Source organism: Periplaneta americana, chromosome 16, assembly GCF_040183065.1.
Source record: "Periplaneta americana isolate PAMFEO1 chromosome 16, P.americana_PAMFEO1_priV1, whole genome shotgun sequence".
NCBI classification, from domain to species: Eukaryota; Metazoa; Arthropoda; class Insecta; order Blattodea; family Blattidae; genus Periplaneta; species Periplaneta americana.
The window spans coordinates 172143393-172161229 of NC_091132.1; the positions used below are offsets into that span (position 1 = coordinate 172143393).

Genomic DNA, 17837 nt, shown 5'->3' on the forward strand with positions numbered 1-17837 from the left:
TACTACTACCTAATTTCTCACGCCTTCTATTCTGTAGGTGAATTCATGACATTCAATAACACTTCATGAAATTGATACTAAAACTTTGTGTTGTACTAGTAGACTATATTGTAAATCTCGTCTGTATATATTTTATATTACTAGTACTACTACTACTATGTATTTTCATTACTACTATTACTACTACTACTATTCTAATTATTATTATTATTATTATTATTATTATTATTATTATTATTAATATTATTAGGTATTTTGTTCTTTATTTAACGACGCTGTATCAACTACTCGGTTATTTACCGTCGATGGGATTGGTGATAGCAAGGTGATATTTGGCGAGATGAGGCCAAGGATTCGCCATAACTACCTGACATTTGCTTAAGGTTGGAGAAAACTTTGGAAAAAACTCAACCTAAGCAGCTAAACTCTCGATCAGCAGACAAGTGCCTTAGCCAACTGAGTTACCCAAGTGGCTATATTATTATTATTATTATTATTATTATTATTATTATTATTATTATTATTATTACTATTGTTGTTGTTGTTACTACTACAACTATGTCAGTATTGACATTATTATATTATTTATATTGGAAGGGTATTTTATATTTCGTCACAGTGAACACCAACTCAAGAAAACTTCAGATACAGGACACATTTCAGGAATTTTACTGTAAGTGCATAATATATTAATGTATTGATATTTTCTGAAATCCCGCAGTAATTGCTCTGTAAATTACATATAAAATGTATTAAAAGTAAAATAATTTCAGGTATTAGGTTGAATGATAAAGAAAAACATTTCTATTAATAATTATTTCAAATCATATCTCAATGAAGCAACTTTGATGAATTGCTGGAAACATGTCAGTGAAATATATATGTAATAGTAAGTTATTTTACGACGCTTTATCAACATCTTAGGTTATTTAGCGTCTAAATGAGATGAAGGTGATTATGCTGGTGAAATGAGTCCGGTGTCCAGCACCGAAAGTTACCCAGCATTTCCTCATATTGGGTTGAGGGAAAACCCCGGAAAAAACCTCAACCAGGTAACTTGCCCCGAACGGGAATCGAACCCGGGCAACCTGGTTTCGCGGCCAGACGCGCTAACCATTACTCCACAGGTGTAGTTTGTGGAGTATGTAATAAGTGATAATATGATGCTTAATTGTACGAAGATGTAACCTTGGTTTTATTTATTTCCAAATAATCTGCTCAATATTAACTGGAAGATGCTTAACTTTTTATCATAAAGTATAATGTTACGCTTCTCTAATGTGACTTTCAATTCCCTACCTCTGAAAAAGGCTTCTTCTCTTCTGTATAAGAGTTATCACTTGCGTGAGTGGCCAACGGATCGACCTCAGGTTCTGCCTTGATTACATCCATGTCAACTGAAACAAACGATTAATTCAGAAATTGACATTCATTTCCAAAACATAGGCCTAATATACTCAGAAGAATTTAAGTTATTTTGAGTTGTTACGTTATGTTTTTCTGAAACTTTAGAACATATCCCAAAAGCATTTTTTTTATTTGCTGTACAAAAATACTCGTGGAAGTATTGTTTCAACGAGGTTAGCAATATAACATTTGTATACATACTTCCGTTCCAACGTTTCATTCAGTTGATGAAATTATTCCGGCATTATTTAACGCCAAAAATTCTCGTGTTATAATTTTATTATTTCAACTAAATTGTTTTGGACGAGCACTTAGTAATATCTATCTTGTTATATACAGATCAAGCATGCCGTGATAATTTTTTCATATTACAGGTACTATTGGCCGTACGGGTGCAAAGAGTGTGTTAATGAATGATTGTATCAAATTACGAAAGATAAAAAAATCCGAACTCACTGCGTGGTCTAGCCAGCGAATAGGGATTATAAAGAATGGACACTTTGCGTCGGTACCTTTGATGTAGCCGAACTGATTTCAATGACCTTCAAGCCAGCTAGAGCGTGAGATTCTGCTTTCTCCCTAGAGTTGGCGCTGACATCACACCAGCTAGCAGTCGACACAGCGGAAATATAACACATATAATTAATACATCTAGGTACATTATGTACTCAAATAAAATAAATTGGATCCATAAAATAATAAATCCGTTATTAACTGTAATGTCTAGACTCTAGAGTTCCTTTATAATGAGAGTTGAGACGTTGACCCCAACAACAATTAAAATGTGTAATGATTTGATAGCACTGAAAATGGAAAAACAAAACTCTTATGAGAAGCAAAACCATATACCTATATTATATTTTATTATATACAAATATTAAACGAATTTGATACATAATTTTATAATGTATTACATTATTTTATAATATAATTTATTATATCTGAAATATAAAATATTATTATTACAACTAGTTCGTCACTGAGAAATAAGGAAAAGCTGTTAACTTGAATTTATTTGAAGCAAAGCGTTACTGGATTATGCAATAAGGTAGGCGATGTTTGAATCCTGCGTCTCAACTCTATTCTTAATTATTATCTTAGTCTATGCTCGATTACACTAACATCTAGCGCTTGAAAGTGGAACTAAACGCTGGCGCACAGAGAAACAAAATACAGGAAAATTCGCTCAGTGTCCATTCTTTATAATCCCTATTCGGTGGTTAGCTCTCGAACAATCGAGTGTTACGTTGTTCGCCTTGTTTGGCTGTGACGTCATGCTTACCCATTGGATTTTAAATCAGAGTATACTGCAAATCTGTTCTCCCCATGTACTTCGTCACAGCTCTATACTACCCTCAAATTTGCAAACGGCCTCCTTGTTATTCTAAAAAATGGTTGGTTGTTAATGCTATTCCATTTGCCTTCTTGCTTCACAGTACTGTAAGAATTGAGTTTTACTGCACCAGTTTTTAAATGAGCAGCAGTTTTACCCTACGTTTCGGCAGCTATGTCACTCATTCACGACCTCCAATATGATTGCAGGGTCACACCTACTATTGACCTGTGGGTTGTTCCAACCAAGCCAGGAAGATTGAAGGGTTTCCACCAGCCACATCCCTCACTACTCACTAGTCAGCATGTAATCTTTTAATGGCATTTCCTCCATTTAGATGATACTGTTATACCGCTGTTACTCGGTTCCCATATCCTCATTTGTTAAAGCAGAGTTTTTTTGACAATTATGTTTACAATTCTTTATATAAGGTAACGATAACTAATAATAATGTATTAAAATATAATTGTGTTGTTTTTTTGTAGGATAAGTCCTTTTACCTAAACACCATCGATATCATTTACTTCATTTGAATTATTCTTCATTGTACTTTTATCTCACGTTTCTCAGTATATCAAATTGTACTTTATTTTTCAGTCCAGCCTTGTTTTGTATTCCCTCTACAAATGAAACTGTACTTTTGTACTCTGGATCCCAGTGATCAGTCATAGATGTTTGTGAGATGTCTAATTGTGGAATGAATCATACTACTTTTAGAAAATGCATCTAACAATATTCTATATATTTTCGGTATTTACACTCTTCATTTATTATACAGAGTTAGTTAAAAGTCCCGCACCACCTAAATAACTTTTGAAGCATACGGTTCAGTCACATGTAAGACCTCAATAATGGTATTACAGAGTTTCTTCTACTTCCGGTTTAACCGGAAGAAACTCCAACTCTCTTATTTTAAATGGAACATCCAATATATATTTTTTATTTTTAACTAAGGCTCATTTAGAGCTTTTCAAAAAGTACCCACACTCGATACTTCTGTACAAATTCAGTGTTGCTAAGTCAAGAAAACAGAAAAGTGTATCGAATATTAAAATAATAAAATACCCCTTCCTTAACAAAAACATAACAAAGCTAGCTCACCTTCTAAATTATGTGTTCAAATTGGTAGCCCTCAGCTGCTTTACAATGTGTCACTCGATCACAGAAACCATTTAAGGAATGATTTAACCAGGCTTTAGGAATATCTTGCACCACTTCCATTTTTATTTAGCAACACTGAATTTTGTACAGAAGTATCAAGTGTGGGTACTTTTTGAAAAGCTCTTAATGAGCTTTATTCAAAAAGAAAAAACATATACATTGGGTATTCCATTTAAAATAAGAGAGTAGGAGTTACTTCCGGTTAAACCGGAAGTAGAAAAAAACTAGGGAATTCCATTATTGACTGCTTAGCATGTGGTTATCCTCAGATACCAAGTTTCATATCACTGAACCGTATGCTTCAAAAGTTATTTAGGTAGAGTATTTTATTATTTTAATATTCGATACACTTTTCTGTTTTCTTGACTTAGCAACACTGAATTTGTACAGAAGTATCAAGTGTGGGTAATTTTTGAAAAGCTCTAAATGAGCCTTAGTTAAAAATAAAAAATATATATTGGGTGTTCCATTTAATATATGAGAGTGGAGTTACTTCTGGTTAAACAGAAGCAGAAAAAACTCGGTAATACCATTATTGAGTTCTTAGTATAAACCCGAGTCACACGGGGATAGTTTACAGGAGTCAAGTGCTTGAAGCCTCTAAACTTGATGCTATATTTGTGATCACACGGAGACATTAAACTTGAAACCATGCTTGAAAAAAAAGCGCGCGCTGAATGTTGTATTCGTAGTGGTGTTTGAATTCTTGTATTCTGTTATAGTTAATAAAAATCAATAGTGAACTGGCATTTTTAGTTTGGTGAAACTGAAGATGCCACCAGCACATATTCAGGCATGTGTGCAGCTAATTGGCGCCTTGTTATTGCATGAATTACAAAATATTCTTGAAAAAAAGGAAAAGAGAGCATGGGTTAAGAAATGGATTCATAGAAGAATTATGCACGGTGCATCTAATACCTTGTTGAAAGAATTAGCTGAAGAAGGTCCTGCAGAATACAGGAAACACCTCAGAATGAGTCCTGTTTTAAAGGTTTTTAACTTTTTTCGAACCACTTCTACGTCTATGTTCTCGAAACCTTGTTCCATGAGTTCACTGACTAGTTTCTGGAATAATAATTCCCGTTGTTTTTATTGAGGTATTCTTTATCACGTATATTCCGTACAAGTTCATACTTCTCATACACTTTCAAAAACTTTATGATGTCGTTGGAATTCCACTTAGGGGCGCTCATTATTAATAATTATTAATTTACTTCGACAATAGGCCTAAAACTACAAACTTTCTACTTGCCAAGTTGCTACAAGTTCGCATTCACACGCGGAAAGTGGTGGAGTCAAGTTGGTCACGTGACGGGAAAGTGGACATAAAAGTTGACAGGTCGTCAGCTCAAATTCTGCTTGACCGCCAAGTCACAACTTGACTGTGTCGACCGTATCACACGGGGAAAGTTAAAGGAAAGTCGACTTGCTCCAAGCACTTGACTCCTGTAAACTCTCCCCGTGTGAATTAGCCTATATGGTTATGTCCACATACCAAGTATCGTGTCAATGAACCATATGCTTCAAAAGTTATTTAGGTGATGCAGGACTTTTAACTAACCCTGTATAATACCTGAACGTAGAATATGTGCCTATATTTAAGATGTCATCGAGAACATACAACACTATTTTTTTTTTTTTTTTTATAAATTAGCTGAGGAAAAATAAACCCGATATTCCTTCTGTTATACTACAGCCTGACAAAGGAAGGAAGCTTGGAACTTTCTTTTTCCACACAAAGAGATGGTGGTTTCCTACAAACGAAAGGAGAACAAGAATGTGGCATTCTCATTCAGAATTGACAAGCGAGAAGTAGTGGAATATTATAATACTACAAAGAGAGATGTGGCCATAGTGGAACAAATGTGCCAAAATATATACGAGGGGGATCCAGGAAATAACGACCGTTTTGTTGTAATAATTAAAAAAAATATATTTCTTTGAAAAAACAAAGTCTGTTACATAACTGAAGCTTCCTTTACTTCTCTACATAATCATCACCTACATTACATTTAAACATTTGTCGTATCTGTTCACTAGCTTTAGAATTCCCGTGTTATACTCCTCTGCCGCCAGTTCATTAAGCCAGGTGTTCACTGTCTTCTTCAACTCTTCATCACTTCCAAAACGCGTACCACCCAGAAAGTCTTTCAGCTTAGTGAAAAGGTGAAAATCGCTAGGAGCAAGGTCTGGACTATAGGGCGGATGATCAAAGATTTCCCAACCGAATTGATCCAGCAATTCTCGAGTTGAAGCAGCAGTGTGCGGGCGAGCGTTGTCGTGAAGAAGGACAACTCCTCTCGAAAGCATTCCTCGCCCCTTGTTTTGGATGGCTCGCCATAGTTTTCGTAAAGTCTCACAATAACGATTTGCATTGATCGTAGTGCCTTTTGGCATGAAATCCAGCAAAATAACACCTTTGCGATCCCAAAAGACAGTAGCCATGACTTTTTGTGTTGAGAGAATCTGTTTGAATTTTCTCGGTTTCTTGGGTGATGAGGGATGATGCCACTGCCGTCATTGGCGCTTGGTCTCTGGGGTGTTGTGAGACACCCAGGTCTCATCACCAGTCACAATTTGATCAAGAAAGGCGTCTCCATCTGTGTGATATCGCATCAAGAATGTCAATGCTGAGGCCATTCTCCGAGTTTTGTGTTGGTCACTCAGTTGCCGTGGAACCCATCGTGCACAGATTTTGTGGTAGCCAAGATGTTGCGACACAATTTCACCAAGCAAAGAACGAGAAATGTCAGGAAGGGCAATATGCAATTCGTCGAGTGATGTGCGCCTGTCTTGCAAGATTCTGTCGTTCACTTTAGTCTTCAGGTCTTCTGTGATGAGTGATGGGCGTCCGGATCGAGTTTCATCGTGGACATTTGTTCGCCCATTGTTGAACATTTCGCACCATTTTCTCACATTTCTTTCATTCATTACAGTATCACCATACACTTCTTTCAATTGCCGGTAAATTTCTGCAGGTTTCAAATGTCGGGCATTCAAAAATCGAATCACACTCCTCACCTCACAGTCGGCGGGATTATCAATCACGTCGTTCATTTTGAAGTAACACAAAATGCACAATGGCGACTTGTTGCAACCAGTACTCACAACATTATGACAACACATGTTAAGGAAGCCAGTTGACCTTCAAACAAGGAAGGGGAGTCAGCTGCGCGGCAGGTATGTGCGAAAGGTCGTTATTTCCTGGATCCCCCTCGTACCACAACAGAAAAACAAAATGCTGGCCATTGAGGTATTTTATAATATTCTAAATATCACAGAAATTCATTCGTGGATAACATTTTCTACAAATGCAGTAAAAAAAATTTAAATGTGTCATTCGTTTACTTCAATCCAAAACCAGTCACTTGCTAACAGCCTTGTCCACACACCAACCTTTCTATATTTTTAGTTACATTTAGGGCCGATTTCACAAGCTTTTTTAACTTTGTTACTTAAAGTCCTTTTCATTGACACTTAAAGGAACAATGCATTTCACCAACACAAATTGGGATTTGAGCTCTCATTAAACTACATTTAACTTAATTGGTCAATATTTCGTCATTTAAATAATTAAACCTCCATTAACGACAATAATTTTCATCATGGCGAGGACAAACACGGACTTGATATTTGAGAATTATGATTTCTCCCAAAATGGACGAAAATAATTTCAGAAAGAAAAAATTATTTTAATACATTGGATGAAAAAGATTTGCAAATGCGGTTTAGGCAAAGTAAAACATAAACATAGGCATTTTGAAAAATATAGAAGGTGATTCAGAATTTACAAATGACAGTTAAGTAGCCTACTTCATAATTTATTTAAATGATACATTTATTGAAGAAACGTTCAATCAATCTTCAGTTGCCTAAACTGCAGGAACTAAAGTAAAATGAACGACAAAATTATTCTATAGGCCTAATATTACATTTGAAGGCATTTGGAATAGCGTAAATCCACGAAGTCCTTCCATTTTGCTTCTTCTATGATATTTTCTTGCACCTACTTTCATATTATCCTATTTTTGTTGAATATTGCTGAAGATTTGGGAATGAAGTTCTTTTTGCATTGAAATCTCTTATTCTTTATTTCCAACCTTTCTTCTTTTCGTAACATCCACACCTGTGGAGTAACAGTTAGAGCGTCTGGCCGCGAAACCAGGTGGCCCAGGTTCGATTCCAGGTCAGGGCAAGTTACCTGGTTGAGATTTTTTCGGGGTTTTCCCTCAACCCAATATGAGCAAATGCTGGGTAATTTTCGGTGCTGGACCCCAGACTCATTTCACCAGCATTATCACCTTCATCCCATTCAGACGCTAAATAACCTGAGATGTTGATAAAGCGTCGTAAATAACCTACTAACAAATCTTTTCGTCGAAAGTCTTTTTATTTTCGCTGATTTTAATATGTATTGAGGTTACCTGTGTTTATGACGACATAGTAATTTATTATAATAAATGAAGTCACTATAAAGATCACTTACTTACTGGCTTTTAAGGAACCTGGAGGTTCATTGCCGCCCTCACATAAGCCCGCCATTGATCCCTATCATGAGCAAGATTAATCCAGTCTCTACCATCATATCCCACCTCCCTCAAATCCATTTTAATATTATCCTCCCATCTATGTCTCGGCCTCCCCAAAGGTCTTTTTCCCGCCGGCCTCCCAACTAACACTCTATATGCATTTCCGGATTCGCCCATACGTGCTACATGCCCTGCCCATCTCAAACGTCTGGATTTAATGTTCCTAATTATGTCAGGTGAAGAATACAATGCGTGCAGCTCTGCGTTGTGTAACTTTCTCCATTCACCTGTAACTTCATCCCTCTTAGCTCCAAATATTTTCCTAAGAACCTTATTCTCAAACACACTTAAGCTCTGTTCCTCTCTCAAAGTGAGAGTCCAAGTTCTATAAAGATCACTACTTACATTAAATAGGCACATAACCTTCGAAATTATGATTCTACTATGATTCTGAAGACTGATGAATTAATTTGGTACGAAATTAATTGATTTTATTTTAAATGCGTATTAGTTTTGAAGAGGTGGAAAAGTTCAAATATCTTGGAGCAACAATAACAAATATAAATGATACTCGGGAGGAAATTAAACACAGAATAAATATGGGAAATGCCTGTTATTATTCGGTTGAGAAGCTTTTATCATCCAGTCTGCTGTCAAAAAATCTGAAAGTTAGAATTTATAAAACAGTTATATTACCGGTTCTTCTGTATGGTTGTGAAACTTAGACTCTCACTTTGAGAGAGGAACATAGGTTAATGGTGTTTGAGAATAAGGTGCTTAGGAAAATATTTGGAGCTCAGAGGGATGAAGTTACAGGAGAATGGACAAAGTTACACAACACAGAACTGCACACACTGTATTCTTCACCTGACATAATTAGGAACATTAAATCCAGACGTTTGAGATGGGCAGGGCATGTAGCACGTATGGGGGAATCCAGAAATTCATATAGAGTGTTAGTTGGGAGGCCGGAGGGAAAAAGACCTGTGGGGAGGCCGAGACGTAGATCGGAAGATAATACTAAAATGGATTTGAGGGAGGTGGGATATGATGATAGATAATGGATTAATCTTGCTCAGGATAGGGACCAATGGCGGACTTATGTGAGGGCGGCAATGAACCTCCGGGTTCCTTAAAAGCCAATAAGTAAATAAGTATTAGTTTGGTGAAATAGAAACGAATGAAAAACGATTTAACTTCCGTATTTAAGTTAAATTACAATTAGTTAATTGTGGATTGGTAACATGTTCGTGAAATCGGTCCTTAATGTGTGATGATACAGCAAGAGTACAATGGTGGCGAGGGAAACTGGATAACTCTAAGAAAACCTGTCCATCAGCAGTTTTTTTTCCACCACAAATTTCACAGGGCCTACCAGGAATTACATTGTTAAAGAACATCCCATGCAGTTGGTGTATGACTTTATTTGAGAACTGAAGTGGCATCATCTTGATAGCCACCTATGGCACGGAATATGGAATGTTTATGTTCCCTTCTTCCCTATCACAAGCATTTTGAGTAACAGACCCAGTAGAAGAGGGCTCTGACACTGAAAGTATGTCGTCTACTTCTGGTAGAATGGGAGTGTGTTGTTTGGTGAAGGACAAGGGACGTAGGGCTAAGGACTTTCTTCGATAAGTTTTGGAGGGCTGCAGGAATTTAAGGTCTGTTTCAGAAGACAGTTGTGTAGGTTTATTTTCGGGTAATATTAGTGTAGTAGGGAGGATAAATGATGAAGGGTGAAGAGGATTAGGTTGTGTGCTTGGATGTGTAATCGGGGTGGAGCCATGCAAAGAGGGAACTGCCAACCAGTTGAGACCTTTTTTCTCTTTTGTTTTAAAGTCAGTCTCTGAAAAGTGATGGCTGCATACGACCCTGTTGTACAGCTTTCTTGCAGTCTGTTCAGTGTAAGGTATGCCCAATCTTTCAGTCCATTGTTGAACCCTGTAAAATGAGATAAGATAAGATAATAACTGCCTCCCATTGGAGGTAGCCCAGAAGGACTCAGTATACTCTCCTACATGAATTTTACAATATTAAATATTTACATAAATTTTGTAGAAAGAAAATTAAAATAAACATATATGAATATAAAGTGAATAAAAAAAAATTAAACAGAGTGAATATGATGACTCAGAATTTGGCAAGAGCGTTTCAAAACTGAAGTTATGATGTCAGCGGTAAGTGTCTGTGGTAGTTCAAAAGTCTTCCTGAAGCGTTCAAAGAACTTGGGAATCACACCACGAGCTCCAATAAGAAGACCAATCACCTCAATGTCTTCAAGCTGGTATTTTGCTTTGAAGTAATCAACTGTTAGCAGATAAATGTTGATCTTTTCTTTATTGACATCCTCCGGCTGGCTTCTCCCCGTTTCAATCCTTATGGTAGGATCAATTATATATCCTTTCTTGGTAGTCTGGGAATACGCTATGATGTCAATACGTCTAGAGGAGCCATTAGTAGCAAGGCAAAAAACTTCCTCTTCTACTATCCAAGACTTTTTTCTTAAAGCAGTTGCAATTAAGGATCGAACATGATGGTGTAAGTAGACAGTAAATAGAGTTAAATAAAATGTTTTAGTATCTTTTAACTTTGTACACGTCATCAGTGTATGGGAGCTTCTTGCTAAGAGTGTGTCACAGGGAACGTGATAATTTATGCACTGGTTCGATTTCATGCTGATGTTGATCAACCTCAGCAAGTAAATACAGGAAAGAAAACCATTTGAGAGCCAATTAGTGAGTATTTTAAGCACCATGATGATTTGTTTGTTTTTAAGTTGCCGTGGTACCATCTCAAACTTTTTGTTGAATTTTGTAAGAGATTTAGACCCAATTATTTAAAACTCCCTGATTAAAGATCAACTTTGATCGAAGATCGGAAAGTAAACCGACTTCAGACACTTCTTCTATTGTATAAAACTTTTCTGCGATCAAATTACCTAGGTTCAAATGCAATCTAAGTTCATGTGAAAAGGATTTGGCAACATCGGATAAACAGGTGAAGTATGTGATATGCGGGCCATGTTGTACAGGTTTGTTCAGTGTTGCCAATCTAGCGACTCTAACTCTTTTTCAACGACAATTTCTTTTAACTGTTATATTGCTTAAATAGGGATTTAGCGACCTTTTCAGCACTCCATAGTGACAAAATTTATTCTTTCTTTGTTGATAATGAGAAATCTAGCGACTTTACAACTACTTTTTGGCGACTTTCCGTACACTTTGTTGGAGACACTGGTTTGTTTTGTGCAATATAAGTAATGGCGGACAATAAGAAGGTTGACTCTTCTCCAAATTGTTATCATGTTATGGTGTTTCATACTGCTAGACATAATAAAACTTTATAAAACGACAATTTTCGTTTAGTAATAGAGTTAATTGAAAATTTATTAATGCACCTATCACATTCATTAATAATTAATGGTTGTTATAAACATAATATAATTATAGGTTATGTTTTGATACTACTGACCATGATAAAGCCTTATAAAATATAAGAATGTTTGTTTATTAAGGCAAGAAATTGAAAAAAAAAAAATATATATATATAAATGTATCTACCATATCTATTAATATTAATAATAATGGATATTTTATTTGCACAATCTGTCACTCGTATATTTCAAACAGAAAAGAAATAACTGAACTTGGATCATCTAACTTAATTGCAGAAATTTCTTCAGTCAAAGTTGACTTTAGTTTAAGACAAATTAATCTCAGATTAGACTTTATACAACACAAAATTCCAAGTTCAGCTGAAACAAGGATCAATTTAACCTCTGATCTAAGATTAAATGGTTTATACAATCGGGTCTAAGACCAGTAAACCCAGGTTATCAGGGGCTAGGCTCTCAAGAAATATAAAAATTACTGTGGCCGTTACTGAGGTTAAATGTTGAGTACCAATTCTCGGAAATGATTTATATGGACAATGAACTCTCAAGAAATTATTTATATGAACAGTGAGTGAAGTGATGAGAAATTCGACTATCATGTAAATTTTGACTTACCTACATTGAAAACTTTTACATTGTGTTGTATATTGGAATTATTTTTTTATTGAGAGTATCCTGTGTCCTTTTGGGCAACCCTTTTCTTAAGGACAGCTACCTTATGGTTTTCCTCTTGGGACCAAATTCAAATTTTGCGAGACCTCAATATTCGTATCTTCAGTATCATTGGGTCACCACCCACACAGAAGGCTATTGTGTATTATGATATAGGGGAGAGTCGGGTAGTATCGGACATCGGGTAATATTGGACTGTGAGTTTCTTTCATCTACCACACGACGATAGTACCTGATTGACATGGTTACGTTTCTGTGATGTCGCATAGAGAAACGTAACCATGTCATTCAGGTACTACCATATGGAGGTAGATGAAAGAAATGCGCTGTCCGATACTACCCGATGTCCGATACTACCCGACTCTCCCCTACTGGTTTTGTTTTAATTCTATTCATTATTACAAATAAAAAATTAATTTAACTCCAAATCCTTCGTATATGTCTAAAGTAGCACAGCAATTATTTTATTTTTTTTTTTTTTCAAATTTGTATATATTTTGATAGAAAAATTACAGCAAGAGATAGATTTTTGTATCACAATACCCCTACCCTACTTCAGATAATTCGTTTTAATCATCTATTATTATAGTCACATTCAAAATTATGACTCACCTATAATATATACGAGGACTTGTTTGAAAAGAAGACTGTTATGTCAATTTTATAAATTCTTCGCAAGTCGCAATTACTAGGTTGAGTGATCGCACTCTCTTCTTTTATTCGGTAAGGCAATACTAGAAGACATCACTAATTGTATGTTTCAAAGTTAGTTAGCATTTTGCATAGCAAAAACTGTTCATCTAGAAACAGAAATCTCTGTATGTCGAAATACAGAAGTGATTCAAACATATACATTAACAGTCTTACTAATAAACCGTGTATAGTTTTCATACTAGACTTATGCAGAGTTGAGGCAGAAAACTTTACTAATAAACCATGCATAAGCAATGGACATATAAACAGGCTGTAACTATACAATGGAAATTGCTTTGCAGTAGTTATATACACAAAATCCCTTGTTTAAGCGGGTTATATAGAGAAAAAATGGCCGTCCCTCTAACAGCTGTTCGTATCGACTGTCATTTTATGATGATGGTTGCCTTGTAACCACAGAAGAACACACCAAAGAGCACAGAATAATTAGAATAATATTGCTGTAGCTTGTACACTTTGACCAAAATATAGTGTGGTAATCGATTAGAGCCAGTTGTACTATCGATTCTTAACACGTCACACTAGAGCGCTCTACCAGATGCACTAGAGAACCTCAGACATTCTATTACTTTTCGTAACGAAGTAATGACGAAACTGTGACGTAGCTGTGTAACAGTTATACTGTTATACACGATGTATGTAGTGATTATTAGTAAGGAATTTACACAAGACTTATAAACGAGCTACTCATTGTATAAGACAGTTAAACGTCTGTATATAGAGTTTTCATTAGTAAGACCGCAAGTAAACAAGTATTACATACCTCTTAACATCTTTCGGGAAGTGGAAGAATGTCAAGTCTGGGTCCTTTCGGTTTGAGCTCATGCAGTCAGGTACATAACATGTTTTGGGCTTCTTTTTCTCTGGTATGCTGTAATCACACCATTGACATGATTTCATCCCTCATAGCTAACACATGTTTGATTAATGTCTGTGAATCACTTCACAGGTAACAATATGTGAAAAGTATGGTTTCTCGCCTGTGTGTAATTGTGAATGAATTTTCAGATAATTTGAATAAGTGAAACACTTCACAAACATCGCATTTCAAAGGCTCCTGACATGTGAGGATACGCAAATGCATTTTCATACTCCTCAATAATGAGAAAGACTTTCTGCAAACATTACATTTGAATAACATGATGACTGTAACATGCCGTAAGTGGATTTTAAGGGGACATTATGGTGAAATAATGCAGGAAAATTAAGAAAATGCACTTTTTTGTTTTAATGATCTAGCCATATAATCAAATTTGGCACATGGTACATGAGTGAGTCGGGAGATTTTTTTTAACGCTGTTTTTCTCCACTTTAAAATTGTAAGCAATTTATTGAATTAAAAAACTCCTTGCACAACAGTTACTGCCAGATTGGTCTCAAACTTCTCAGAGAGGTCAATTAAATGATGATAAATAAAATTTAATTAGCATTTGTATGAAATATTAATATTAAATTCCTTCTGAGAATATTCATATCGCAGTTAGATTAAAATATGCTATAATTGTAAATTCATGAAATTAAAAAAATATATATTGTAACTCTCCATTTAGATTGAGTTTAAAAAGCTAATTAATTATTACTCCCATGACTACTTTCAAGCTTTTGAACAAATATGAAATATAAATTCTGATAACTGTCACGAAAGGAACATTTTTAGTGACGTCAATATAAAGTATACTTACTTACTGGCTTTTAAGGAACCCGGAGGTTCATTGCCGCCCCACATAAGCCCGCCATTGGTCCCTATCCTGAGCAAGATTAATCCAGTCTCTATCATCATATCCCATAGCCCTCAAATCCATTTTAATATTATCTTCCCATCTACGTCTCGGCCTCCCTAAAGGTATTTTTCCCTCCGGCCTCCCAACTAACACTCTATATGCATTTCTGGATTCGCCCATACGTGCTACATGCCCTGCCCATCTCAAACGTCTGGATTTAATGTTCCTGATTATGTCAGGTGAAGAATACAATGCGTGCAGTTCTGTGTTGTGTAACTTTCTCCATTCTCCTGTAACTTCATCCCTCTTAGCCCCAAATATTTTCCTAAGCACCTTATTCTCAAAGACCCTTAACCTATGTTCCTCTCTCAAAGTGAGAGTCCAAGTTTCACAACCATACAGAACAACTGGTAATATAACTGTTTTATAAATTCTAACTAGAGTCGGGCAAACAGCCTCTTACTCCCGCTCGTCTCGTAGGCGAGACTGGCTGGCCGATAACGCCAGTTCCGAGAATCGTAATCTCGAGATTGGCACTCTCGGGAACGAGGAATACCGGGTCCCGGCCTGTTATCGCACGGCCGACTTATCGTTACGAAATGCGTACACTGACTGCCGGCTTAATTGCCGCTCATCACTGCAATTCGTGACTCTTTCTGAAATATTAATGTTCATAAAGTAATTTAAGAAGGCACAGCAGTGTGGTATGCAATAATACAGCACATTATGATTGTCGACATTCTTACAGAAGTCACACTATTTTAATGAACTACTTATTGCCTTTCTGGAGAAGCAAAATAATGCAGCACTTTCAGCCGTTACCTAATCCTAAGCTAGTCTAAAACAATAACACGTTATGGTTGGAGCTATGATATACTTTCTCGCTATCAGCATTTCGTTGACATTGCATATTTAATCATTCGATAGTGTTTTGTATACGCTATAGTAATGGATAACACACGACTGTATTATTATATTGCGCGTTCACATCTGGATGTTTCGTTGTTATGCAACGGCATCTTCATCAGCATGGGTAATTATTGTGCTGTGTAAGGACGAAATAAAATAATTAATACTTATTTATATTATAAAGGACCAAAGACTCTGACAAAAGATAGTTTTGTTTCCCAACTGATAAAATGCTGCATGTGAAATGGAAACACTTTTGCAAGAGGAAGGACAGAATTACGAAATAGAGTAGATCCTTTCACAAATTGATCATAATTACTTACAAATGCATTTTAAGGAACCCGGAGGTTCATTGCCGCTCTCACATAAGCCCCCCATCGGTCTCTAACCTGAGCAAGATTAATTCAGTCTCTACCATCATATCCATTTTTATATTATCTTCCCATCTACGTCTCTGCCTCTCCAAACGTCCTTTCCCTCCGGCCATCCAACTAACACTCTATATCCATTTCTGGATTCGCCCATACGTGCTAGATGTTCTGCCCATTTCAAACCTCTGAATTTAATATTCCTAATTATGTCAGGTGTAGTACAATGCGTGCAGTTCTACGTTGTGCAACTTCCTCCATTCTCCATCCCTCTTAGCCCCAAATATCTTCCTAAGAATCTTATTCTCGAATACCCTTAACCTCTGTTCCTCAAAGTGAGAGTCCAAATTTCACAACCATACAGAACAACCGGTAATGTAACTGTTTTATAAATTCTAACTTTCAAGTTTTTTGAGAGCAGGCTGGGTGACAAAAGCTTCTCAACCGAATAATAACAGGCATTTCCCCCCATATTTATTCTGCGTTTCCTCCTGAGTGTCATTTATATTTGCTTTATCATAACAACAGAGAATAAAAGAGGGTTATTATTATTATTATTATTATTATTATTATTATTATTATTATTATTAAATTAGTTACTTTACGACGCTTTATCAACTGCTATAGCTATCTAGCGTCTGAATGAGATGATAATGCCAGCGAAATGAGTCCAGGGTCCAGCGCCGAAAGTTACCCAGAATTTGCTCTCAATGGGTTGAGGCGAGAAACCTCAGCCAGGTAAAGGCTGGTTCACAATAAACCGGGAACGGAAACGACAACGAGAAATAATCTATACTAATAATAAATCTGTAAGCGAAATTTTTCTGGTAATTTTCGCTTTTCCAAAAATAATTGGTCCTAACATATATAATTAATTAATTATCCTGAAACCGAAAATCGCTTTTTTGAAATTTTTGTTTGTATGTCTGTCTGTCTGTCTGTCTGTCTGTCTGTCTGTCTGGATGTTTGTTACCTTTTCACGCGATAATGGCTGAACGGATTTCGATGAAAGTTGGAACATAAATTAAGTTCGTTGTAACTTAGATTTTAGGCTATATGGCATTCAAAATACTTTATTTAAAAGGGGGGGTTATAAGGGGGCCTGAAGTAAATAAACCGAAATATCTCGCTTATTATTGATTTTTGTGAAAAATGTTACATAACAAAAATTTCTTTAAAAATGATTTCCGATAAGTTTTATTCCAGGCAAAATTTTGATAGGACTGATATTTAAGTCTGTCTGTCTGTCTGTCTGGATGTTAGTTACCATTTAAGGCGATAATGGCTGAACGGATTTCAGTGAAAATTTGAATATAAATTAAGTTCGTTGTAACTTAGATTTTAGGCTATGTAGCATTGAAAATACTTTATTTAAAAGGGCGGTTATAAGGGGGCCTGAATTAAATAAACCAAAATATCTCGCTTATTATTGATTTTTGTGAAAAATGTTACATAACAGAAGGTTCTTCAAAAATGATTTTCGATAAGTTTTATTCCAGGCAAAATTTTGATAGCTCTGATATTTAAGGATATAAAAGAGTTTTAAAATAACAATACATTTCCACCGCCCGCCTCAGATTGTAGCGTCGTTGTTCTGTAACTGCTATGTGCAAACTATTAAATTTT

General features: G+C 35.9%; 1 protein-coding gene across 5 annotated transcripts in view; it reads right to left on the bottom strand.

Annotated features, from left to right (window-relative positions):
• LOC138691923 (zinc finger protein 583-like) overlaps positions 1-17837 on the bottom strand; it is a 37663-nt gene that overhangs the window by 13502 nt on the left and 6324 nt on the right. For 2 of the 5 annotated variants that reach the window (XM_069814559.1, XM_069814557.1), the window contains exons 3-4: positions 13977-14084; positions 1300-1397 (exon numbers count right to left, since the gene is read on the bottom strand). In XM_069814559.1, the coding sequence (XP_069670660.1) occupies positions 1300-1397; positions 13977-13986 (108 nt within the window). In that variant the 5' untranslated portion in view covers positions 13987-14084. Of the gene's footprint in view, positions 1-1299; positions 1398-1608; positions 2190-13976; positions 14085-17837 lie in introns of those variants that run through there. The other 3 variants (XM_069814558.1, XM_069814556.1, XM_069814560.1) reach the window with 2 other exon arrangements.